This window comes from Oncorhynchus nerka, linkage group LG16, assembly GCF_034236695.1.
Source record: "Oncorhynchus nerka isolate Pitt River linkage group LG16, Oner_Uvic_2.0, whole genome shotgun sequence".
In the NCBI taxonomy this organism is placed as follows: domain Eukaryota; kingdom Metazoa; phylum Chordata; class Actinopteri; order Salmoniformes; family Salmonidae; genus Oncorhynchus; species Oncorhynchus nerka.
The window spans coordinates 41,723,799-41,750,994 of record NC_088411.1 but is presented as its reverse complement, the minus strand read 5'-3'; the positions used below and the strand labels follow the sequence as shown (position 1 = coordinate 41,750,994).

At 42.8% G+C, this 27,196-nt stretch overlaps 1 protein-coding gene across 1 annotated transcript; it reads right to left on the bottom strand.

Annotated features, from left to right (window-relative positions):
• Nucleotides 1-5,680: 5,680 nt before the first annotated feature.
• LOC115144473 (epoxide hydrolase 1-like) lies at nucleotides 5,681-26,642 on the bottom strand. Its single transcript, XM_065002687.1, has 9 exons — nucleotides 26,389-26,642; nucleotides 24,645-24,870; nucleotides 23,165-23,345; nucleotides 22,737-22,946; nucleotides 20,666-20,795; nucleotides 19,276-19,499; nucleotides 17,602-17,710; nucleotides 15,808-15,933; nucleotides 5,681-7,919 (listed from the first exon to the last, which is right to left on the bottom strand). The coding sequence occupies exons 1-9, from the start codon at nucleotides 26,409-26,411 to the stop codon at nucleotides 7,718-7,720; spliced, it is 1,431 nt and encodes a 476-aa protein (XP_064858759.1). The 5' UTR covers nucleotides 26,412-26,642; the 3' UTR covers nucleotides 5,681-7,717.
• Nucleotides 26,643-27,196: the final 554 nt, after the last annotated feature.

Sequence of the window (27,196 nt, the reverse complement as noted above, 5' to 3'; positions counted from 1 at the left end):
TAGTGTCTGATATTTGTGGGGCTGGTTCCCAGGAGTGACCTGGACACAGCTTAAGTTTAGTCCTGGACTAAAAATATATTTCAATGGTAGTGTTCCATTGAGCATGGTTTATAGTCTCGGTCTAGATTAAGCCTAATCAATGTCCCAGAAAACATGATGAATTTTCTGTGGACCCCAGGAAGACCAGCAGTCACTAAGGGGTCAGCTTATGAGGATCCAAATGAACAAATTAAATTAACATCAAGTTAATAACTCACAAGATGTTGAACAAGATTAAACCTTTGTATGCTGCAAAATGTGAATCATTCAAATGAACCATGTAATTTAGTGATCCAGTTTAGACTGACAGACAGTACTGTATATTTCAGAAAGATGGTGTCAAAAACATTTTAATAGAAAACCAAGACGAGACATCATACAGTTACAACCAGATGACAAGTAGGTATACAGGTCACAAAGTAACTTAGGAGGCTATATACAGTCACACCAACACTGCTTTCATTACAGCACATTCCCAAGCTACACCAGACAGCATATTCATTTCAGTCATAATGTAGAGGTCATGCCAGTCCTTCATATGAACCTCTATAGAAACATAGTCCCTGGACTGGGCTCAGGGTTACAGAGAGAGTCGTCCCTGGACTGGGATCAGGGTTACAGAGAGAGAGTCGTCCCTGGACTGGGATCAGGGTTACAGAGAGAGAGTCATCCCTGGACTGGGCTCAGGGTTACAGAGAGAGTCGTCCCTGGACTGGGATCAGGGTTACAGAGAGAGAGTCGTCCCTGGACTGGGCTCAGGGTTACAGAGAGAGAGTCGTCCCTGGACTGGGATCAGGGTTACAGAGAGAGAGTCGTCCCTGGACTGGGCTCAGGGTTACAGAGAGAGAGTCGTCCCTGGACTGGGATCAGGGTTACAGAGAGAGAGTTGTCCCTGGACTGGGATCAGGGTTACAGAGAGAGAGTCGTCCCTGGACTGGGCTCAGGGTTACAGAGAGAGAGTCGTCCCTGGACTGGGCTCAGGGTTACAGAGAGAGTCGTCCCTGGACTGGGATCAGGGTTACAGAGAGAGAGTCGTCCCTGGACTGGGCTCAGGGTTACAGAGAGAGAGTCGTACCTGGACTGGGCTCAGGGTTACAGAGAGAGTCGTCCCTGGACTGGGATCAGGGTTACAGAGAGAGAGTCGTCCCTGGACTGGGCTCAGGGTTACAGAGAGAGAGTCGTCCCTGGACTGGGCTCAGGGTTACAGAGAGAGAGTCGTCCCTGGACTGGGCTCAGGGTTACAGAGAGAGAGTCGTCCCTGGACTGGGATCAGGGTTACAGAGAGAGAGTCGTCCCTGGACTGGGATCAGGGTTACAGAGAGAGTCGTCCCTGGACTGGGCTCAGGGTTACAGAGAGAGTCGTCCCTGGACTGGGCTCAGGGTTACAGAGAGAGAGTCGTCCCTGGACTGGGCTCAGGGTTACAGAGAGAGAGTCGTCCCTGGACTGGGATCAGGGTTACAGAGAGAGAGTCGTCCCTGGACTGGGCTCAGGGTTACAGAGAGAGAGTCGTCCCTGGACTGGGCTCAGGGTTACAGAGAGAGAGTCGTCCCTGATCAGCACTCCAGTTTGGCATTTAGATCAGTATGAGCAGGTTTATATAGACATGGGGACCTGATCCTCGATTTAAAATGATCATTTAAACTACTAGTACTACTAATCCCCCATGTTAGGAAACTGAATTCAAACTCCACACCACTCTTTAGTACAGGCACCGAAACATAAAACAGTTCCACAAATAAGGAGAAAGAAAAATAAAAGCTGCAGGAGAGCTCCAGCTGTTCCAGACAACTGTCATCATGATTTGACGAATATCCAAGTTGTTTGTCGACCGTGCGCCGCCAACACGCAGTCCTTCTATCCCGACTGGCTGCGTTCCCTTGACCTCTTTAGTCTTAATCACATCTCTAGGCGATGAATATACTCTTACGCAATGGTTTGATTAAATAAGCCCTAGTTAAAGAAGAAGAAGTACTCACTTCAGAACTTCAATTGTCTGCATGGTTACTCAAGAGTCCTGCAGTTCCAAAGTGCGCTCCTGTCTGTGCATCATTGACCGAAGTCTGGACGTTTGCCGCATTCAAATCATTGCCGCATTCAAATCAGCAGAACCTGGAAATCTCCGACTACTTTGCTTTCACGTCAACTGGGAACTCGGGGAAAATGAGCTCCGGCTGGGAAAATCTTTTTGAACGGTGATCCAACTTGGAAGTCGGGGAAAATGAGCTCCGGCTGGGAAAATCTTTTTGAACGGTGATCCAACTTGGAAGTCGGGACACTGGGCACCTTTCTAAAGTTCAGACTTTCCAAAGGATATTTACAAGCAAATAGGCAGGATTTGATCAGTACGGTGGCTGTCAATGGCTTTTAGTTCATCCCAGCTTTCTCCTAGATCAGCACTCCTACTCTGAGAAACGTTATGATCATGGCCTCCTGTCATCTCATACTATGGCTGTGGTTGGGAATCTTTTCATTGTCACTTTCTGAAGCCTTTGATAGCCATGGGGGTCCTGAAACAACACAACCCTGCCAGTCCGTCTGCCCTCCTCCCAGAGAGGGCCCAGACCTAGAGACACAAGACAGAGCACTATAACGTGTCTCTTCACCCGCGTGGGGACCTTTAACATCCAGTTTGGGTCGGAACCACCCCACAGTCCCTATGGGCCAGATCCATGGCCCTGTGCCGGACAGGTTTAGCGTCAGACAAGTCAAGTTCCCTTGTTTTTGTGTCGTACATTAACTAAAACATTGACCTTTCTGCCGCATTCGGAGCGCGTTAATAAATTCACTGGTCTATAATAAGATATTTAAACCGAGGAAACTACGCTACACAACGAACGACCAACATTTTGTCTTCGTTCAACTGATAAACTTACAAAAAGGGACGGACCTGTTTCTGAGCCTTGACAACCTTGGCCACCTGCCAAACATACAGGTCGTTTATTGCCTTGTTGTATTCAGCCACGGCGAACTGCAGCGCGTCTCTGGTAGCTTGATCCTTCATATCTGCGTCCACGACGCCCCCCGGTGTCCCAGCGGCGCTCGTCATGATGAATGCCACCGCGAGCAAAACAACGATCTTCCAATCCATGAGCATTTTTCCCGTCTGATATCGGTCTTTACTGCAACTCCGATCGTATCAAGTAACGTTACACCACAACAAATCCTCGCCTCCGACGACTTTTATATGAACGTGTTGAGGTCACTTCTGATTGATGAGGGGTGGGGCTTGATTCTAATTCCACTAATCACATCAATTAAAAACCTAACGCCTCCATCACTCCGACAGTGAGAAATTTGCGCTAATTGGGACGAAGCATCGTCTGGATATGTGTGCAACAAAAGTTAACCATTCACCTTCTGCTACCATTTCTGTCAAACCATTTAATGCATACAGTTTAGAGTGGCACGCCCCGTTTTATTTGCTTGTGTAACGGATGTGAAACGGCTAGCTTAGTTAGCAGTGCGCGCTAAATAGCGTTTCAATCAGTGACGACACCTTGAAGTAGTGGTTAACGATGCTTCGAGGGTGACTGTTGTTGATGTGTGCAGAGGGTCCCTGGTTCGCGCCCGGGTATGGGCGAGGGGACGGTCTAAAGTTATACTGTTACACTTGGTTGTAGGCTACAGCTATATAACTCATAATGGAAATATATTATTAAATGAGAGCCTGCACAGCAATGGATTTCTTAAAAAACAATTTATCTTTTATATAAGTGACGCTAAACTAAATGGGACTAGGCTTTGTCTTTAGGGAAGATTGGCTATTTATACATTCTAGCATTAAGCCTACTGTTAGACCACAGTTAGAAGTTACCGGTGTCTTTGACATTAGACGGTGGTTACTTACAAGCTAGGCCTGGCAAGGAGTGTCAAACTCATTCCACTGAGGGCCGAGTGTCAGCGGGTTTTTGGTTTTTCTTTCAATTAAGACCTAGATAACCAGGTGAGGGTAGTTCCTTACTAGTTAGAGACCTTAATTCATCAATCAAGAACGAGGGTAGAAAACCCACAGACACTCTGCCTTCCTTGGAATTAGTTTTACATGGGGCTAGGCTTTATTCGTGATTTGACGTATGTGCTTGCTATTTAGCCTATGGTGACTGGCCTCAAGTTATTGATGATACAAACCTGAGAAATGAAATTAGAATTAAGAATTGTACTTTCTTATCATCGTGGTTATAATGTCAATAGTCGAGTAAAATGGTGATTTCACGACAACTGGCAACTCGGGAGGGGGAAAGAGGTCAAATCAAGACGTCAGTGATCGGATTTTCAAGTCTGAACTCTAGAAAGGTGCCCAGTGTCCCGACTTCCAAGTTGGATCACCGTTCAAAAAGATTTTCCCAGCCGGAGCTCATTTTCCCCGACTTCCAAGTTGGATTACCGTTCAAAAAGATTTTCCCAGCCGGAGCTCATTTTCCCCGAGTTCCCAGTTGACGTGAAAGCAAAGTAGTCGGAGAATTCCAGTTTCTGCTGATTTGAATGCGGCAAACGTCCAGACTTCGGTCAATGATGCACAGACAGGAGCGCACTTTGAAACTGCAGGACTCTTGAGTAACCATGCAGACAATTGAAGTTCTGAAGTGAGTACTTCTTTATGTGGATAACTAGGGCGTATTTAATCAAACCATTGCGTAAGAGTATATTCATCGCCTAGAGATGTGATTAAGACTAAAGAGGTCAAGGGAACGCAGCCAGTCGGGATAGAAGGACTGCGGGTTGGCGGCACACGGTCGACAAACAACTTGGATATTCGTCAAATCATGATGACAGTTGTCTGGAACAGCTGGAGCTCTCCTGCAGCTTTTATTTTTCTTTCACCTTATTTGTGGAACTGTTTTATGTTTCGGTGCCTGTACTAAAGAGTGGTGTGGAGTTTGAATTCAGTTTCCTAACATGGGGGATTAGTAGTACTAGTAGTTTAAATGATCATTTTAAATCGAGGATCAGGTCCCCATGTCTATATAAACCTGATCATACTGATCTAAATGCCAAACTGGAGTGCTGATCAGGGACAACTCTCTCTCTGTAACCCTGATCCCAGTCCAGGGACGACTCCCTCTCTGTAACCCTGATCCCAGTCCAGGGACGACTCCCTCTCTGTAACCCTGATCCCAGTCCAGGGACGACTCTCTCTCTGTAACCCTGATCCCAGTCCAGGGACGACTCTCTCTCTGTAACCCTGATCCCAGTCCAGGGACGACTCTCTCTCTGTAACCCTGATCCCAGTCCAGGGACGACTCTCTCTCTGTAACCCTGATCCCAGTCCAGGGACGACTCTCTCTCTGTAACCCTGATCCCAGTCCAGGTACGACTCTCTCTCTGTAACCCTGAGCCCAGTCCAGGGACTATGTTTCTATAGAGGTTCATATGAAGGACTGGCATCACCTCTACATTATGACTGAAATGAATATGCTGTCTGGTGTAGCTTGGGAATGTGCTGTAATGAAAGCAGTGTTGGTGTGACTGTATATAGCCTCCTAAGTTACTTTTTGACCTGTATACCTACTTGTCATCTGGTTGTAACTGTATGATGTCTCGTCTTGGTTTTCTATTAAAATGTTTGACACCATCTTTCTGAAATATACAGTACTGTCTGTCAGTCTAAACTGGATCACTAAATTACATGGTTCATTTGAATTATTCACATTTTGCAGCATACAAAGGTTTAATCTTGTTCAACATCTTGTAAGTTATTGACTTGTGGATGTTAATTTAATTTGTTCATTTGGATCCTCATAAGCTGACCCCTTAGTGACTGCTGGTCTTCCTGGGGTCCACAGAAAATTCATCATGGTTTCCGGGACATAGATTAGGCTTAATCTAGACCGAGACTAAAAACCATGCTCAATGGAACACTACCATTGAAATATATTTTTAGTCCAGGACTAAACTTAAGCTGTGTCCAGGTCACTCCTGGGAACCAGCCCCACAAATATCAGACACTAAACAGGAAGTGTCAAAATCGTTCCACGGAGGGCCGAGTGTCTACAGGTGTTGTCGCTACTACCCTCACAAATATCAGACACTAAACAGGAAGACATTACAGCACCTGTCAAACTCCTTTCACTCCTCCCTCGATTAATGAAGGTCACTAATTAGTAAGGAACTCCTCTCACCTGGTTGTCTTGGTCTTAATTGAAAGGAAAAATCCACAGACACTTGGCACTCTGGACTGAGTTTGACATCCCTGCCTTACAGGGTCACCACAATAGACATGATTACAGCAGTAGTATAGTATACTATAGCAGTACAGCAGTAGTATAGTATGCTATAACAGTACAGCAGTAGTATAGTATGCTATAACAGTACAGCAGTAGTATAGTATACTATAGCAGTATAGCAGTAGTATAGTATGCTATAGCAGTACAGCAGTAGTACAGTATGCTATAGCAGTACAGCAGTAGTATAGTATGCTATAACAGTACAGCAGTAGTATAGTATACTATAACAGTACAGCAGTAGTATAGTATACTATAGCAGTATAGCAGTAGTATAGTATGCTATAGCAGTAGTACAGTATGCTATAGCAGTACAGCAGTAGTACAGTATGCTATAACAGTACAGCAGTAGTATAGTATACTATAGCAGTACAGCAGTAGTATAGTATACTATAGCAGTACAGCAGTAGTATAGTATGCTATAGCAGTAGTATAGTATGCTATATCAGGATAACAGTAGTATAGTATGCTATATCAGGACAGCATTAGTATAGTATACTATAGCAGTAGTATAGTATGCTATAGCAGAACAGCAGTAGTATAGTATGCTATATCAGGACAGCAGTAGTATAGTATGCTATAGCAGAACAGCAGTATAGTATGCTATAGCAGGACAGCAGTAGTATAGTATGCTATAGCAGAACATCAGTAGTATAGTATGCTATAGTATGCTATAGCAGTACAGCAGTATAGTATGCTATAGTAGTACAGCAGTAGTATAGTATGCTATAGTAGTAGTATAGTATGCTATATCAGGACAGCAGTAGTATAGTATGCTATAGCAGTAGTATAGTATGCTATAGCAGTATAGCAGTAGTATAGTATGCTATAGCAGTAGTATAGTATGCTATAGCAGTACAGCAGTAGTATAGTATGCTATAGCAGTATAGCAGTAGTATAGTATGCTATAGCAGTATAGCAGTAGTATAGTATGCTATATCAGTAGTATAGTATGCTATAGCAGTACAGCAGTAGTATAGTATGCTATAGCAGTATAGCAGTAGTATAGTATGCTATAGTAGTATAGCAGTAGTATAGTATACTATAGCAGGACATCAGTAGTATACTATAGCAGTATTTCATTATTGCAACAAGAAAAGAACAGACATCTGTGATTGATGCTTTCAGTTTTTTTTGCAATCTGGAAGACATCAGTATTGAAGTGCTGATCATTTCATTATTACAGTATTGGTCCATTATGTTGACTGTATAGCCTTAATATTACACCAACACAATCACTGAGCATGATCATATTGCAGTGTTAACATCACTGATTGACCAAGTATTTACCTGATAATCAGACAGTGCTTCTGATTTTTAATCTTAGATTAACATGAATGTTTTTAGTACAAAGCTACAATTCCAAGCTGTAGTGTCATCACGTTCTGCAGTCCTGCTGGTTTTTCTTCCAGGCACTTGGCAGGAGGGGAGAGTCGACCTCTTGTATCCATCAACTCTACAACTTCTCCACCTTCTTCACAAACTGCAGCAGGTCGTCAGCCAGGAGCTGTGGCTCCTCGAAGGCAGCGAAGTGGCCTCCTCGGGGCATGTAAGAGTAGGAGTAAATGTTCCTGAACTTGGCTCTAGCCCACACCTGGGGCACGTGCATTAGCTCGTTGGGGAACGCCGCCAGACCTGTAGGCACATACACCCCCGTGCTGAGGACAGGAGAGACAGGTTAACAAACACCACATGTACACTTTAGTCATAACAGACAGTTTTAGCAGAGTGTCTCACAATCAGTGCATTCAACTAAAGTAGGTAGAAAACAACTGCCTAGAACATCTCATTATTGGGAGCCTGTCATCAAAACACAAAGCAAGAATGATCATGGGTTCAAGTCCCACAAAGATCACATAAAACTACAACATGTACTATACGTCCCCTGGCATGTATTATTAAATAGTGTCTTGTTGTTTTTTTAGGAACAGCCCGTGTCATATTAAATGGACAGACCCTGAAGGAACAGCCCGTGTCATATTAAATGGACAGACCCTGTAGGAACAGCCCGTGTCATATTAAATGGACAGGCCCTGTAGGAACAGCCCGTGTCATATTAAATGGACAGACCCTGAAGGAACAGCCCGTGTCATATTAAATGGACAGACCCTGTAGGAACAGCCCGTGTCATATTAAATGGACAGACCCTGTAGGAACAGCCCGTGTCATATTAAATGGACAGACCCTGTAGGAACAGCCCGTGTCATATTAAATGGACAGACCCTGTAGGAACAGCCCGTGTCATATTAAATGGACAGACCCTGAAGGAACAGCCCGTGTCATATTAAATGGACAGACCCTGTATTAAATGGAACAGCCCGTGTCATATTAAATGGACAGACCCTGTAGGAACAGCCCGTGTCATATTAAATGGACAGACCCTGTAGGAACAGCCCGTGTCATATTAAATGGACAGACCCTGTAGGAACAGCCCGTGTCATATTAAATGGACAGACCCTGTAGGAACAGCCCGTGTCATATTAAATGGACAGACCCTGTAGGAACAGCCCGTGTCATATTAAATGGACAGACCCTGTAGGAACAGCCCGTGTCATATTAAATGGACAGACCCTGTAGGAACAGCCCGTGTCATATTAAATGGACAGACCCTGTAGGAACAGCCCGTGTCATATTAAATGGACAGACCCTGTAGGAACAGCCCGTGTCATATTAAATGGACAGACCCTGTAGGAACAGCCCGTGTCATATTAAATGGACAGACCCTGTAGGAACAGCCCGTGTCATATTAAATGGACAGACCCTGTAGGAACAGCCCGTGTCATATTAAATGGACAGACCCTGTAGGAACAGCCCGTGTCATATTAAATGGACAGACCCTGTAGGAACAGCCCGTGTCATATTAAATGGACAGACCCTGTAGGAACAGCCCGTGTCATATTAAATGGACAGACCCTGTAGGAACAGCCCGTGTCATATTAAATGGACAGACCCTGTAGGAACAGCCCGTGTCATATTAAATGGACAGGCCCTGTAGCAACAGCCCGTGTCATATTAAATGGACAGACCCTGTAGCAACAGCCCGTGTCATATTAAATGGACAGGCCCTGTAGCAACAGCCCGTGTCATATTAAATGGACAGGCCCTGTAGGAACAGCCCGTGTCATATTAAATGGACAGACCCTGTAGGAACAGCCCGTGTCATATTAAATGGACAGACCCTGTAGGAACAGCCCGTGTCATATTAAATGGACAGACCCTGTAGGAACAGCCCGTGTCATATTAAATGGACAGACCCTGTAGGAACAGCCCAAGTCATATTAAATGGACAGACCCTGTAGGAACAGCCCAAGTCATATTAAATGGACAGGCCCTGTAGGAACAGCCTGTTATATTACTTTTTTTTAATTTTTATTATTAATTTTTTTATTTTTTATTAACTACAAATCAATACATAAAGCACGAGGGAACACAAGCATACATAGATTACAAACAATGGACAATCGAGCTAGGGGGTACAATATCACATTACAATTACACAAGGACCTTAAGGGACATGCATATACTTACAATTCTAACAGCTTTTTTGTTAGTAGAGCATTTAACCGTCTTAAAATACAGTTCAATTTCTTTTTGTAGGGTACGAAAATGTGGTTTTCTGTTTGTAAATTTACATTTGTGTATATGAAATTTGGCCAAAAGAATAATGAAATTAATTACATAAAAATGATTGCGCTTATTTCTATTGTATGTAAAGAATCCAAACAGTACATCTCTCCACAATAGTGTAAAATCTTCATAAATGTGTTCAATTATAAACCTACTGATGTCTTGCCACAGTTTTCTTACATGCATACAATGCCAAAAAAGATGCACAACTGTTTCTGGGTGGTCGTTACAAAAGGAACAATTTGAGTTGATGTTTTCCTTAAACTTCTTCATATAGTGGTTGGCAGGATAATATTTATGAATAATTTTAAAGGAAACTTCCTTAATTTTGTTAACAAGTAGGTATGTGTGTGGCAACATCCAAACTTTTTTCCAACAGATATTATCAATAAATCCATTCCAATAAGGCATGACATAAGGTATAGATACAACATCCTGCTGAAACAAGGATCGTATCGCTCTGTTGTTGAATGGACCAAAAGAGAAACAAATCTTTCCTACTGATGAGTCAACAGGGTCAATAGAAGGTAGACTCTGAGGGTCAGGTCTTCCCTACTGATGAGTCAACAGGGTCAATAGAAGGTAGGCTCTGAGGGTCAGGTCTTTCCTACTGATGAGTCAACAGGGTCAATAGAAGGTAGACTCTGAGGGTCAGGTCTTCCCTACTGATGAGTCAACAGGGTCAATAGAAGGTAGGCTCTGAGGGTCAGGTCTTGACATGTTCCTGAATAACATAGCAACACCTGAGGGAATGGCATCTAAAACAATTGCAAAATCTTTCGGTGTTACAGGGACCTTGTAAAGTGATAAGAATTCTTTATAACTGAGTAAAAGACCCTCTGCATTTACCAGTTGGCTCACCAATAGGATATTATTTCTGAACCAATATTCTAAAAACAGAGAGGTATTTTTATACAATATATCCTGATTATTCCATATATAATATCTGTGGAGAAAAATTGTGTTTATAAATTAAGGACCATGACAAGAAAACCTGCCGATGAAAAGCAGAAAGTTTCACTGGAACTTTGTCAATATTATAATTGCAAAACAACATGAAGTTAAGGCCACCAAAAGTAGAGAAGACATGATGAGGAATAAAATTCCAGATAGAAGTGAGTCTTCTTAGGAATTGCTTTATCCAATTGATCTTGAAAGTATTATTTAAAGTAGTAAAATCCAGAAAATTCAGTCCACCATTCTCATAAGTGTTCATTACAACAGTTTTCCTAATGTAATGGGTACGGTTTCTCCAAAGAAAGTTGAAAAGCATCTGGTCTATCTCCTTGCTTATTTTACAGTCAAGATATAAAGATAGAGCACCATATGTTAGTCTAGAGATACCTTCAGCCTTGGTTATTAGGACTCTACCTTTTAAAGATAAGTCCCTCTGTAGCCATTGATTTAGTTTCTTCTGGGTTTTTTAAATAAGAGGGTTAAAATTTAGTAAGCCTCTAGACTTCTGATCCTTTGTAATGGTTATGCCTAAATATGTAAGTTCTTCTTTTACTGGAATACCATAATATGAAGGTGTCACACAATCTTTGACAGCCATGAGTTCACATTTCTTAATGTTAAGATATAGACCAGACGCTTTGGAAAAGGATTGTATCACATTGATCGATATGGGAATCTGACTAGCGTCTTTCAGAAAAAGTGTATCGTCAGCCAGCTGGCTTATAATAATTTCTTTACCAGCTATGGAAATACCTTGTACAGGACTATTATTTAAAGAATTTGCAAGAAGTTGGGTGATTAATAAAAACAGGTACGGAGAGATAGGACAACCTTGCCTAATTCCTCTCTTTAACTCAAATCTAGGTGAGGTGCCATATTTCAATTTGATTGAGCTGTTACCATTTGCATAGAGAGTCTTAATAGCCTTACAGAAAAAATCCCCAAAGCCAAGTCTCTCAAGGGAGTGGAAGAGAAACTGATGCTCTACTGTGTCAAATGCTTTATAAAAATCTAAAAATAATATGAAGCTATCCTCAGTTATTAGGTCTGAGTAGTCAAGTACGTCTAATACTAGTCTGACATTGTTAGAAATATGTCTGTTCCTCATGAAGCCAGACTGTGTTTCATCAATGATTGCATCCAAAACGTCTTTAAATTCTTTTTGCAAGTAGTGAGGCTAATATCTTATAGTCATTATTAAGAAGACAAATTGGACGCCAGTTATCAATGAGCAGCACTTCTTTTTTAGGCTTAGGTATCAGTGTTATTAACCCCTGACTCATTGTAGGAGGGAGAACATTGTTTTTAATACTCTCTAAAAAAGACTTCAAATAGGAAGGGAGCTACTTGTTCAGAAAATAATTTGTCAAATTCTGATGTAATTCCATCAACACCTGTTGATTTATTGTTCTTTAGATGTTTGATAGACTCTATAATCTCTTCAACTTTGATGGGTTCATCACACTGTTTAGATTCTATATCACTGATAGAGTGAACATTATTCAGTGAGTTAAAAAACATATCTGTGGATTCCTGACAGTACGTAGAGCTATACAATTTTCTGTAAAAATTGCTGCAGTATTTAGCGATTAATTGTTGGTCATCTGTAATAACACCATCAATGTTTAACTTATGGATAGTGTTATTTTTAGAGTGAAATTTCTCAAGTCTAAAGAAATAGGATGAATTCTGTTCTCCCTCCTCAATCCATTTTTTCCTAGATCTAATAAAGGCTCCTTCTGCTTTTAATTTATATATATTATCCAGTTTATTTTGTAACTCAATTAGTTCCATCTTCTCCTCCCCCAAGAGGTCGGCTGGGGACCTCTGAGAAAGGGAAGTTCTTAATGATCACCTTTTCCTCCTCAGCTCTTCTGGTCTTAGCAAGATTACTACCATATTTTCTAAGATATTTGGACACCTCAAATTTAAAGAGCTCCCAGTTCTTGCAATAAGATTTTTCTTCACAAGCCCTTTCCCAAAAGTGTGAGAGCAGATCTTTAACCTCAAATGTAACTATATCATGATTTAATAATGATCTATTTAGCTTCCAGTAGGATGCTCTACCAAGGTTTGTATCAGGGGTAAATATTTTGATATCAATGTAAATAGCCTTATGGTCTGTGAGGGGAGTAGTACAAATATTTGTAGTAACACACTCACTATCAATACATTTGGATATAAGCCAAAAATCTATTCTGGATTGTCTGGAGCCTGTTTTGTTACTCCAAGTGAATGATCTTTCGGCCGGAAACCTCTCTCTCCATATCTCAGTAAGATCAAACTTTTCCATAAAAAGTATTAAACCCAAATTCTGATTGGTTGGCCTACCTGGGGGCCATCTATCAGTTGAATTATCTATTGTAATGTTCAAGTCCCCGCCTATCAATAATAACAAATTGGGAAATTTAGATGCCAATGAAGTATATGTTTCTCTATAGATTCAAGCAACTCATCATTCTCATGTTTGGTGTTGTACCCGTAGAAGTTTACAGTAATGAGTGTAATGTCATTGTAACTGATCACAATACAAATAAAGTGACCAAAGGGGTCACATTCCGAGTGTAGAATATTACCACCAAAGGTATTTTTCATTGTAGTGACACCAGCAGAGCGTTCAGATCCATGGGAAAGCCAAATATCGTTGCCCCACTGTGACCTCCAGAAGTTGGCATCAGCAGAAATTGAGTGAGACTCTTGAAAAAAAGCTAAAATCTGTTCGAAATTGTTTAGCAAATAAAAATAAGGCCTTGCGCTTCACACTGTTTCGTAACCCCCTAGCATTAAGAGATAATATAGACAAAGACAAAACAACAAAGATTATATAAAAGTATAAACTGTAGTAGGATGAGTCAAAGACGTAGGAGCAGTGAACGTAAACGATAAGGAACCAAGATCTGCACCATTTAAGTCAATTTAAAGTGAAAATAGCTTATTCCATAACCTTTGAAATTCAACTCAACTGGAAATTATGTTCAAGACCAAACCAAGGGTTCTTGTGGTAGGAGAGACTAAAAACCCTCTTTAGTGTAATCAGGAACTATTCTGAGAAATAAAACAAATAATAATTTAAATAAAATGGTACCTACTATTTTAAGTACATATGAAATCTGATCATAAAATAATTGAATAACAAAATGTTTTACATAAACGTTCCTAAGACCTTTTTTGGAAATAAGTATTAATAACTAAATAGAACAATAACCGTGTAAAGTCAGAGCAGACCTGTATGCCATTTAAAACAGTATCTTAGTTACTGTATACATAAAACATAAATTCAGCTTTCAATCTTCTTCGTAAGTTTATAAAGAAAATAGGACTTCTGGTCATACAAGAACAAACTAATGAATTGAAATACCTGAGTATTCCTTTAAAATAGTCACCTGATGCTTGATAGGTAAACCACATAAGGAAAATGAGAATAGCATGGCTGAAACCATCAACCTGTTCCTTCTGGTGAGATTTTAGGGAGGAATATGGATTTCTGAACCGTTGATGAAACCTCGTCCTCCGACGAAGTAAGCAGCCTTCCCCTCACTTCGTGCTATCTTGATCGTTGGCCACAACTTGTTCCTTCTTTCTATGTCCTCCGGGCTGAGATGCTCGGCGAAACGCATACCATGGCTCTGAAGGAAGGCGTTCTTCCTAGCAGCTTTCCAGACAGCATCCCTGTAGAATCTGGTAGTGAATAGGATGATGATACCCTGGGTCTTGAATCGCTTTGTTGTTGCTTCTTGCCGAGGCGATGTACAACGTCGATGGTATCACCAACTTTGTTCTTCTCTGCAGGCAAAACTTCTTGGCATATACGGATAGCCTCTCCTCGCACATCTTCATTCTCCACCTCTGGCAAGTCAGAGTCTCAGGTTCCATTTTCTTGTGTATTGTTCCAGATCAGTGAGACGTCTATGGAAGACATTGTTATTCTTTTCCACCCTTTCCACATTTTTTTCAACTTTTGCCACTCTCGTTTTCACATCATTAATTTCACCACATGCAAACCCACAGTCTTTTTTCAAGCCTTCGATAACCATGGTGTTCGCGGCTACCATTTTCTCAATGGCGTCACACTTGGAGTTGATGAGTAAGGAGAGGGTAGCCACGATGTCAGAGTTCATGTTGGGTTTTTTGGAGGGTGGAGGTTTGCACGGAGTAACCGGTAAAGAGGGGAATTCGTCATCTTCAGCATTCGAAAGCATGATATTATCCATAGGCCAAGTGTAGTTATGGCAGTTGTCTATAAGCACTTTTCTCTCTTGTTGATTAGCAATAGAACGGCTAACTTTTTCCTTTCTTTTTTTGTCACGACTTTGCATGGACATGCTGAAATAAATTATCCAATTATCATTCCAGTCACAGGAAAGGTCTTATATCTTGAACAAATAAAGATAATGACTAAACTTTTTTTTTTTTTTTAAACAATTTTCACAATCTTTCTGAAGTTTGGTACGGAGCTCGGTAAAAAAGCGTCTGTTCAAGCAGCCATCTTGGCCAATCCCCCCGTGTCATATTAAACTGGACAGGCCCTGTAGGAACAGCCCGTGTCATATTAAACGGACAGACCCTGAAGGAACAGCCCATGTCATATTAAACTGGACAGGCCCTGTAGCAACAGCCCGTGTCATATTAAACCGGACAGGCCCTGTAGGAACAGCCCGTGTCATATTAAATGGACAGGCCCTGAAGGAACAGCCCGTGTCATATTAAACCGGACAGGCCCTGTAGGAACAGCCCGTGTCATATTAAATGGACAGGCCCTGAAGGAACAGCCCGTGTCATATTAAATGGACAGACCCTGTAGGAACAGCCCGTGTCATATTAAATGGACAGACCCTGTAGGAACAGCCTGTGTCATATTAAATGGACAGACCCTGTAGGAACAGCCTGTGTCATATTAAATGGACAGACCCTGTAGCAACAGTGTCATACTGGAGAACTCTGCTACCTCACATACAAACTCACTGATTATCCAGTCTGTTGTCAATGTTGGTCTTTAAGTTCTCCTTGTAGAACCTCATGGAGGACACGATGGAGCCGGTGGTCCAGTAGATCATGATGTTGGTCAGCAGGTCGTCCAGGGTGAACTTCCTAAAACACAGGAACCAGGCTCTCTCAATGAACCAATCAACAGCCCTGGGTTTAATTCATTCTCCAATAAGAAACACTATTTCAGTTGCAAAATGTTTTGCTACAGTGTGCACTAATAAATACAACCCAGGAAGTCCCTGTTTCAGTTTTTCCCGTTTGCTTTCATGTGAATAGGACTGTGACTGGATGCTATCAAGGCAACATGTGCATGCAAATAGAATAGGTTCATTGTTTTGCTGGGACAAAGCAAGTTGTATTGAATGTTTCCCCTGCAGTTTTGGCAAATCTGACCATTTGATTAAGAGTAATTGATGGGACAGCAATATATTTACCCCCTAAAAAGTACACTGCTCAAAAAAATAAAGGGAACACTAAAATAACACATCCTAGATCTGAATGAATGAAATATTCTTATTCAATACTAATTGAATGTGCTGACAACAAAATCACACAAAAATGATCAATGGAAATCAAATGTATCAACCCATGGAGGTCTGGATTTGGAGTCACACTCAAAATTAAAGTGGAAAACCACACTACAGGCTGATCCATTTTGATGTAATGTCCTTAAAACAAGACAAAATGAGGCTCAGTAGTGTGTGTGGCCTCCACGTGCCTGTATGACCTACCTACAACGCCTGGGCATGCTCCTGATGAGGTGGCGGATGGTCTCCTCCCAGACCTGGACTAAAGCATCCTCCAACTCCTGGACAGTCTGTGGTGCAACGTTGGTTGCGTTGGTGGATGGAGCGAGACATGATGTCCCAGATGTGCTCAATTGGATTCAGGTCTGGGGAACGGGCGGGCCAGTCCATAGCATCAATGCCTTCCTCTTGCAGGAACTGCTGACACACTCCAGCCACATGAGGTCTAGCATTGTCTTGCATTAGGAGGAACCCAGGGCCAACCGCACCAGCATATGGTCTCACAAGGGGTCTGAGGATATCATCTCGGTACCTAATGGCAGTCAGGCTACCTCTGGCGAGTACATGGAGGGCTGTGCGGCCCCCCAAAGAAATGCCACCCCACACCATGACTGACCCACCGCCAAACCGGTCATGCTGGAGGATGTTGCAGGCAGCAGAACGTTCTCCACGGCGTCTCCAGACTCTGTCACGTCTGTCACATGTGCCGAGTGTGAACCTGCTTTCATCTGTGAAGAGCACAGGGCGCCAGTGGCGAATTTGCCAATCTTGGTGTTCTCTGGCAAATGCCAAACGTCCTGCACGGTGTTGGGCTGTAAGCACAACCCCCACCTGTAGACGTCGGGCCCTCATACCACCCTCATGGAGTCCGTTTCCGACCGTTTGAGCAGACACATGCACATTTGTGGCCTGCTGGGGGTTATTGTGAAGGGCTCTGGCAGTGCTCCTTCTTGCACAAAGACGGAGGTAGCGGTCCTGCTGCTGGGTTGTTGACCTCCTACGGCCTCCTCCACGTTTCCTGATGTACTGGCCTGTCTCCTGGTAGCGCCTCCATGCTCTGGACACTACGCTGACAGACACAGCAAACCATCTTGCCACAGCTCGCATTGATGTGTTTGCTTTCACAGAAGTGTGATTGACTTGGAGTTACATTGTGTTGTTTAAGTGTTCCCTTTATTTTTTTGAGAAATATATATTTCTACACTCACAACCCAAAGTAAAAAGTCTGAACTGTAGCTTGTACCTCTCCAGCCCCCCATCTTCCAAGTCCCTGTTGTTGAAGTCAGTCCAGGTGGAGAACTTCTCCAGTATGTAAGCAGCCAGGCCTACTGGAGAGTCATTCACTCCACAACCTGCAGGGGGAGACATTTCACAATATGATTAGTACGACTACTACAGCTGAACTATCAGAGGTCTGTGTGTCTTTGCATTTATTTATTTTACCAGGAGTCATACTGAAACCATGGTCTCTTTTACAGATGAGCCCGAAATACATAAAATATAAATACAAAAAGAAAGAAAAACACGATCATCAGCTTTCTGAATTGCCCTAGAGGCACCAAAACATAAAATGTAAGACCATTTTGAAGATAGACCTTATTTGTGGAACAAAAGCTGCATGGGAGCACCAGCTGTTCCAGACGACTGTGTGATCATGCCCTCCGTAGCCGATGTGAGTAGACCTTTAGACAGGTCAACATTCACAAGGCCACAGGGCCAGACGGATTACCAGGACGTTCACTCCGAGCATGCGCTGACCAACTGGCAAGTGTCTAACCTGACATTTTCAACCGCTCCCTGACAGAATCTAATACCTACACGTTTCAAGCAGACCACCAAAGTCCCTGTACCCAAGAACAGCCAAGGTAACCTGCCAAATGACTACCGACCCGACCCGTAGCACTCAAGTCTGTAACCATGAAGTGCTTTGAAAGGCTGTTCTTGGACACAGGGACTATGGTGGTCTGCTTGAAACATGTTGGTATTACAGACTCGGTCAGGGACAGGTTAAAAATGTCAGCGCATACTCGGAGTACACGTCCTGATATATTGACCTGTTTAAAGGGCTTACCCACATCGGCTACTGATAGCGTGATCACAGTCATCCGGAACAGCTAGTGCTCTCATGCATGCTTCAGCGTTGCTTGCCTCGACGCGTGCATAGAAGTCATTAAGTGCGCCTGGTAGGCTCGTGTCACGGGGCAACTCGCAGCTGTGCTTCCCTTTGTGGTCCATAATAGTTTGCAAGCCCTTCCACATGCCGGTGTAGTAGAACATTGAGGGCTGTCAAGTAATTTTTTAACCCGTTACATGCAGCCTAGTCAATTGAGGAAAGCCTCTGAATTAGCAGTGAGTGATCAACAGTATCAAAAGCCTTTGACATGTCAATGAAGAGAGCAGCACAATGTTGCCTTTCATCCATAAAGTTAACCACATTTATAACTAGGCATGCAGCAGAGTGCTATGACCTGGTCTAAACCAACTTATTTAAATTTTAGAATACATTTCAAAGACACCAAAGATCTTAGCTGAGATTTAATCAAGGATTCTAATACTTTAGCTAGGCAAGAAAGTTTAGAAATAGGCCAATAATGATTTAGGGCACTATGGTCACCACCTTCGAAGGTTGGAGTACATGGGCCATCTTCCAAACCTTGGTGCCAGTACCAGATATAAATCAAGTTAAAAATATTGGTTAATGATTCAGCAATCAGGGGGACAGAGAGCTGCAGCAAGTCTGGATCAAGCATATCACCAGGTGTGTGTGGTGGTGTGACGAGTACTACAGACCGATGGTAAAAACTGACCAACAAAGCAGTCCATTCAGTCTCATGCTCAAACAACAAGCCTGGGAGTTGCGGATCATCAAAACGCCAGGTGAAATATCAGGTAAAAAAAGTTGTGATGACATTCTCACCAGCGGAGTCTGGCTTGGTGCCCTGGATGTGCAGGTAGCCAGTCTCTCTTATGATCTCATAGAAGTTCCTTTCCATGAAACCTACTGAACCAAACAACCTCCTGACATCCTCCCGGGTGAACCCAACCAGCCAGGGCAGGTAGCGGCCAATCAGGATTGAAAGCAGGACACCGAACCCCCTCAGTTTGCTAGTTAACATGTTGAGGTGGAGACCCTTCACACACCTACACAGTAGCACAGGAAGAGAAGATATAGAGTGTGGTCATCCAACAGAGAAATCTTTGTGCTTGATGGTTACAGTGTTGATGTTCTGAAGACATTTTATTCTGCGTACACTAAATGTAACCGTGACTTAGCGTTTCCCAAACTCAGTCCTGGGGACCACAAGGGGTAGACGTTGTGTTCTTCTTTGCTCTAGCACTACACAGTTAATTCAAATACTCAATCTCGATAAGTTAAATCAGCTGTGTAGTGCTGTACAGCAAACACCCAAATGTGCACACCTTGGAGTCCCGGGATCGGGATTCACCACCCTAACCCTTCGATATTTGCAGATGTGAAGGGTCTGGATAGGTAGAATCAGTATAGTGGAGCTGTGTATCTGAAGGGTCTGGATAGGTAGAATCAGTGTGGAAGCTGGTCTGAAGGGTCTGGATAGGTAGAATCAGTATAGTGGAGGAGAAGGGTCTGGATGTATCTGTGGTGGAGCTGTGTAGGGGTCTGGATAGGTAGAATCAGTATAGTGGAGGAGCTGTGTATCTGAAGGGTCTGGATAGGTAGAATCAGTATAGTGGTGGAGCTGTGTCTCTGAAGGGTCTGGATAGGTAGAATCAGTATAGTGGAGGAGCTGTGTATCTGAAGGGTCTGGATAGGTAGAATCAGTATAGTGGAGGTGCTTCCACCATATTGTTCCCACCTAACAGATCAACAAATATCAAAAGGGTTCCAAGGGGAAGGACTAGAGAGAGAAGTGGGGCCGGCTGTCTGTTCTTTTTTAAATTTAACTAGTTAAGTCAGTTAAGAACAAATCTTTAATTACAATGGACGGCCATCCCCAGCCAAATCCGGACGACAATTGTCCACCTCCCTATCGAACTCCCAATCACGGCCGGTTGTGATACAGCCTGGAATCGAACCAGGGTGGCTGTAGTGATGCCTTTAGCACTGAGATGTGGTGCTTTAGACCGCTGAGCCACTCGGGAGTTCTTAGGCTGCTTCCTGGTTTTAAACCCTTCTTCCAAAGTGTACAGATGCACACTTTGTCCCCCTTGTGGATTAGACACTGCTGGCACCTCACTCCAGCCAATGGTTACATCAATTATATGCTTTAAAATCCATGAAGGGGAATGTGCAAGTGCACTTATCTAGAAAAGAGGAGAATTGTTCTTACTCTGGCTTCATCTGGGCCATGTTAGTAGTGATGAGTGAGCCCCAGTCTCCTCCCTGCAGATAATAGTCTGAGAAACCCAGACGCTCCATCAGCTTGTGGAAGACCCTCGCTGCAGCCAGAGAGTTAAACCCTGCAGGGAGGGACACCACAGAAGAAGAGCAGATACTTTAGTATGACACCACAGAAGAATAGCAGATACTTTAGTATGACACCACAGAAGAATAGCAGATACTTTAGTATGACACCACAGAAGAATAGCAGATACTTTAGTATGACACCACAGAAGAATAGCAGATACTCTAGTATGACACCACAGAAGACCATAGCCCTTAGTAACTCATCTATTCCTAGTGTAGTGAACTAATAGTAACTTTACTAAATAGGGCTGGGTTAAAAAGCCAAAAAGATGAATTACCACAATCAGAAAATAACAAAAACAAAACCTTGAATCTCCTTGCTTGATTAATAAAAAAAGAAACAGTATTAGTGATAGAACCAGATAGAGATACATAAGTTACTTAGCGTGCCAGTGGCCATGGAAAGAAGATAGATGAGCATTTGCTCTCTGAAGTCAGTTACGACGCCGAACTGCAGTCAGATCAAGACCCTGGGGAGGACGACGGGCACGCAGATGAGCTTCCTGAGACGTTTCTGACCGTTTGTGCAGAAATTCTTCGGTTGTGTAAACCCACAGTTTATTCAGTTGTCCGGGTGGCTGGTCTCATACGATCCCGCAGGTGACGAAGCCGATTGTGGAGGTCCTGGCACGGTTACAGGTGGTCTGTGGTTGTGGAGGTCCTGGCACGGTTACAGGTGGTCTGTGGTTGTGGAGGTCCTGGGCTGGTTACAGGTGGTCTGTGGAGGTCCTGGGCTGGTTACAGGTGGTCTGTGGTTGTGGAGGTCCTGGCACGGTTGTGGTTGTGGAGGTGGTCTGGTGGTCTGTGGTTGTGGAGGTCCTGGGCTGGTTACAGGTGGTCTGTGGTTGTGGAGGTCCTGGGCTGGTTACAGGTGGTCTGTGGTTGTGGAGGTCCTGGCACGGTTACAGGTGGTTGTGGAGGTCCTGGGCTGGTTACAGGTGGTCTGTGGTTGTGGAGGTCCTGGCTGGTTACAGGTGGTCTGTGGTTGTGGAGGTCCTGGCACGGTTACAGGTGGTCTGTGGTTGTGGAGGTCCTGGCACGGTTACAGGTGGTCTGTGGTTGTGGAGGTCCTGGGCTGGTTACAGGTGGTCTGTGGTTGTGGAGGTCCTGGGCTGGTTACAGGTGGTCTGTGGTTGTGGAGGTCCTGGGCTGGTTACAGGTGGTCTGTGGTTGTGGAGGTCCTGGCACGGTTACAGGTGGTCTGTGGTTGTGGAGGTCCTGGGCTGGCACGGTTACAGGTGGTCTGTGGTTGTGGAGGTCCTGGCACGGTTACAGGTGGTCTGTGGTTGTGAGGCAGGTTGGATGTACTGCCAAATTCTCGAAAACAATGTTGGAGGCAGCTTATGGTAGAGAAATTAACATTCAATTTTAAGGCAACAGTTTTGGTGGCCATTCCTGGTTGACAATCCTGCAGTCAACATGCCAATTACACACACCCTCACAACTTGAGGCATCTGTGTCATTGTGTTGTGACAATACTGTACATTTTAGAGTGGCCTTCTATTGTCCTCAGAACAAGGTGCACCTGTGTAATGATCATGCTGTTTAATCAGTAAGTTGATATGCCACAGGGATGTAAACTCATTTGTGGACAACATTCAGCAATAAGCTTTTTGTGCGTATGGAAAATGTCTGGGGAATTTTATTTCAGCTCATGAAACATGGGACCAACCCTTTGCATGTTGCATTCAGATTTTTGTTCAGCGTACATTTGTACAGTTTCCTGACTGTGTCCAGCTCACTAATATTCACCTAAATGAAAGCTAGGCTGTCAGTTATTGAAGGTGAGTATGTATACACATACACATATATATATATAACACATTTTCAGTGCAGCCGTTTGGACTTCGTTGAAGACCGAATGAGGCCCCTGCGGCAGAATGAGTTAGACACCCCTGCTTTAAAGAATGCTTATGCCCCATAAGAGTCCTCACCTTGCTTATGAGGGGCCTCGGAGAAGCCATATCCTGGGATGGAGGGGCAGATGACTTCGAAAGCCAGACTGTCCAGCGAGTTAGTGAGTAAGGGCAGGATCCTATAGAACTCATAAACAGAGCCAGGCCAGCCATGCACCAGCATTAGAGGCAACACCCTCTGGCCCTCACGGTGAGGTGGACACACATGGATGAAGTGTACATCCAATCCTGAAGGAAGAGGAGTCAGGGGGTTAGAGGTCAGGGAGCAGTGGGTAAAACATTGGGGTAACTTGTTATAAGCATCTATGAGCCTTTTATAAAAGGCCTTATTCTTTATGTCAACATTTAAACTGACTTTTATGATTATGTCTGACAAATGCCAAACAGAGTGAGAGACCGAAACTGCCACTATAAAGATCATGATGTGATCATCAAGGCCTACTAACCCTCGATATTGGTTTTGAATTGAGGATACTTGTTGAGTATTGCAATCTGCTTCTTCCAGTTAAATTGATGCCTCCAGTGGGAGACCACCTTCTTCAGGTAGGTAGAGTTGAAGCCGTACTGGAAGCCTGTGTCCTCCAGTGGTTCAGTGTACCGGGTCTTGTCAATACGGTCATACAAGTCCTGTAGAGGAGGATGATGATGGAGGAGGAAGACCTGTGTTAGGCCTGTTGTGGTCACAACGTTACATGTTCCCTTGATTATCACATGAAATTAAAAGATCCTCAACCATAACTCACTGGGCACACCACGTCATTTCAACACAGATAATATTTAGTTGAGACAATCAATGAGATTACAACCTATACACCCCCACTCAAAAAGATCAAAGTTCATGCAATTTCCTATGTGTTTTCACTACACTTTCATTATTAGTATCTATTGATCCTGTTTACATGTATATATTAGTATCTATTGATGCTGTTTACATGTATATATTAGTATCTATTGATCCTGTTTACATGTATATATTAGTATCTATTGATTCTGCTACTGGTCACTATTCCTCCTGTCATTGGCACAGATCAAACTATACAAGCAGAAGATACATGACAACCAAACAATTCAATATCACTCAATTTTACATCAACCAGAGCATGAAACATTTGGCCAATTATATTGTCTAAGTTTAATTAAATTCTGGGTTGAATTGAAACAATAGCTGTTGATGATTTTACTAATGCAGGGCTAAATAGTCTCATTGATGCTGTATGAGAGATAAAGTCCCATTTCATTTAATCTGTTACACCTTCCCTTGGGAATGACTTTAATAGCGACAGTGAATCTATTTCATTTTTAACTGAGATCTCACAACAATCCTTCTCCTGAAAGCACATTTGTAATAGTCTGTGATAAATATAATGGCTGGTCTTGGATAATACCCTGGATGGGATACCAAAGGGTAGCTGTAGATACATCATTTCTCCACCAGGAGGTGCTGCCCAGCCTATTGTTTTTTCCCTACAGTTTTCTTTCCGACAATGGATAGAAATTATGATCTGACATTGTTTTAAATATACAAATTTAACATATTTTATACAATTGCCTGTTGAAATTTGGTTATTATGATGTCATAGTCCTGTGGTTGAAATTTGGTTATTATGATGTCATAATCCTGTGGTTGAAATTTGGTTATCATGATGTCATAATCCTGTGGTTGAAATTTGGTTATCGTGATGACATAATCCTGTGGTTGAAATTTGGTTATCATGATGTCATAATCCTGTGGTTGAAATTTCACCCTCAAACAACAGTTGACTTCTTTCAAATCTAAATGTATTTTACATATAGATTCCATGTCACAATATGTTGGCAAATGAAGTTAAAACAAAGTGGATTGAACCAGTTAGTGCCCAGAAACTGACAGTAAGACTTGCAGCAACTATGAACTTGATATAAAGTTTCACCCCCTCATTACCCTACCTGTATCTCTTCATCAGAAGTCTGGACCTGAAAGGGGAAAACCTTCTCATCCTCTGACTGAGGCTTCTCTCCTGCCCCCCACCACCCATCCCCTATTGGAATGCGCTTGGTCTTCGTGCCTTGATACACCCAGTAATAACAGGTCATCAGCCCACCCACGGCCACCACAGACCCGGCCACCAAGAGCTGCTGCTGCTGGGTAGGATCCAGGCTGGAGAGGGCCTGTCTGGAATACAACACACAAACAACCCGGAAATGTAAAAGTTTTCACAAACCAGTTTCCATTCTATGCGCGTAAAGTACATATTAAAACAACATAACGACAGGCCTGATGAAAACATAACATTTGTAGGTAAACTTTCTAAATGTCGACATAACACGCTAGACAAGGTGCGATCTTTTTGTCTGTAAAATTAATTATTCGAGAAACGTCGGTGGAAATGCATTTATGCGCAAATATTGACATAATAACCACCATAATCATAGCAATATAACGAGGGTCTTATTCTGGTGACATGATCATCAATGCTTGTCTGCCGTTTGACAAGCAAACATTTCTCTCTTTTGTCCATAATAATCTCATCATGTAGGCAGCCTACCCACACCGTATCTACGAGCTGTTGCCAAAACCAGAGATTCGCTATATTTATTTTTGTTTATTTTACTAGGCAAGTCAGTTAAGAACCAATTATTATTTTCAATGACGGCCTAGTGGGTTAACTGCCTGTTCAGGGGCAGAACAACAGATTTGTACCTCGTCAGCTCGGGGATTTGAACTTGTAACCTTACGGTTACTAGTCCAACGCTCTAACCACCCCATAGCAAAACGTTTCCAAACTAGCAGTAGATGAAACGCATTTAACTAGTTTTTTTGTGTGTTTTTTTTGCACATGGGAATTTAACGCTTTCGTTCAACCTCCCAAAACCACTCATTGCCCCCCAGGAAAAAAAATGTGGTATTTCACAGAGGTAAAAATCTGAATAAAATGCTTGTATGGATGTCAACCCTAATATATTTTCATGTCGTCATCACCAATCAACTGCATTACAGTTAAAGCTGCAAAACATAACTTTTTGGGCAACCCAACATCTGTCAATGTCATTGATAGAACATATCTACCTTCTTAGACTTGCTATGTTCGACATTTCAAATGTTTGTTTTTTACTTTGTGTTTTGTACACGAGGTTCAAGCAGCTGATATTACTATATGTGGTAATGGAACATATATTTCAGAACGGGCTAAATGGTGTAGATTATAATCGTAACATACTTGCTTGTAGTCAAATAAAACGGACATTAGGCGAACTATTAGAATTTTTGCAACCAGAAAATGGCGGAGCGATTTCTGCATGTGCACCTTTAAAAACGACATGCCTCCAAACCCAGATATATCTATCCTAACTATGCTACCAGTTTATTCAAATGGGAGTTAGCATTTTGCGGTCACCCCTTCTAAACCTGAAAAGGGACGATTTCTAAATGTTATGCAGCGAAAACAGCCAAATATATCAAAATCGAACAATGGTTACCAAATTGTGGGCCTGTTACAATACATCGAAAACGATTTGACGAATATACACTTTGTTTTGTCGACGGTGCGCCGCCAACCCGCAGTCCTTCTATCCCGACTGGCTGCGTTCCCTTGACCTCTTTAGTCTTAGCCACATCTATAGACGATGAATATACTCTTAAGCAATGGTTTGATTAAATACGCCCTAGTTATCCACATAAAGAAGTACTCACTTCAGAACTTCAATTGTCTGCATGGTTACTCAAGAGTCCTGCAGTTTCAAAGTGCGCTCCTGTCTGTGCGTCATTGACCGAAGTCTGGACGTTTTGTCGCGTTCAAAAATCAGCTGAACTCGGAAATCTCCGAATTCAGTGCTTTCAAGTCAACTGGGAACTCGGGAATAATGAGCTCCGGCTGGGAAAATATTGTTTCCCAACTTTTTTCCAACTTGGAATTCGAAGTCGGGACACTGCGCACCTTTCTAGAGGTTCAGACTTTCCGACTTGAAAATTCGATCACTGACGTCATGATTTGACCTCGTTTTTGCCCCCGAGTTGCCAGTTGTCGTGAAAGCACCATTTCACTAGGACTATTGACATTATGACCACGATCATATGAAAATACAATTCTAATTTCATTTCTCAGGTTTCTATCATCAATAACTTGAGGCCAGTCACCATAGGCGAAATAACAAGCACAGAGGTCAAATCACGAATATAACCTATCCCCATGTCAAACTCATTCCAAGGAAGGCAGAGTGTCTGTGGGTTTTCGCTCTACCTGTTTTCTTGATTGATGAATTAAGGTCACTAATTAGTAAGGAACTACCCTCACCTGGTTGTCTAGGTCTTAATCGAAAGAAGAAATATAAAAGTGGCAGACACTCGGCCCTCAGTGGAATGAGTTTGACACCCCCTGTCAAGTAAGAAACCATTGTTTAATACACCGATAACGTCTAACAGTAGGCCTAAAGCTGGAACGTATAAATAGCCAATCATCCCTAAAGCCAATAAAGCCTAAGGCCTATTTAGTTCAGTGTGA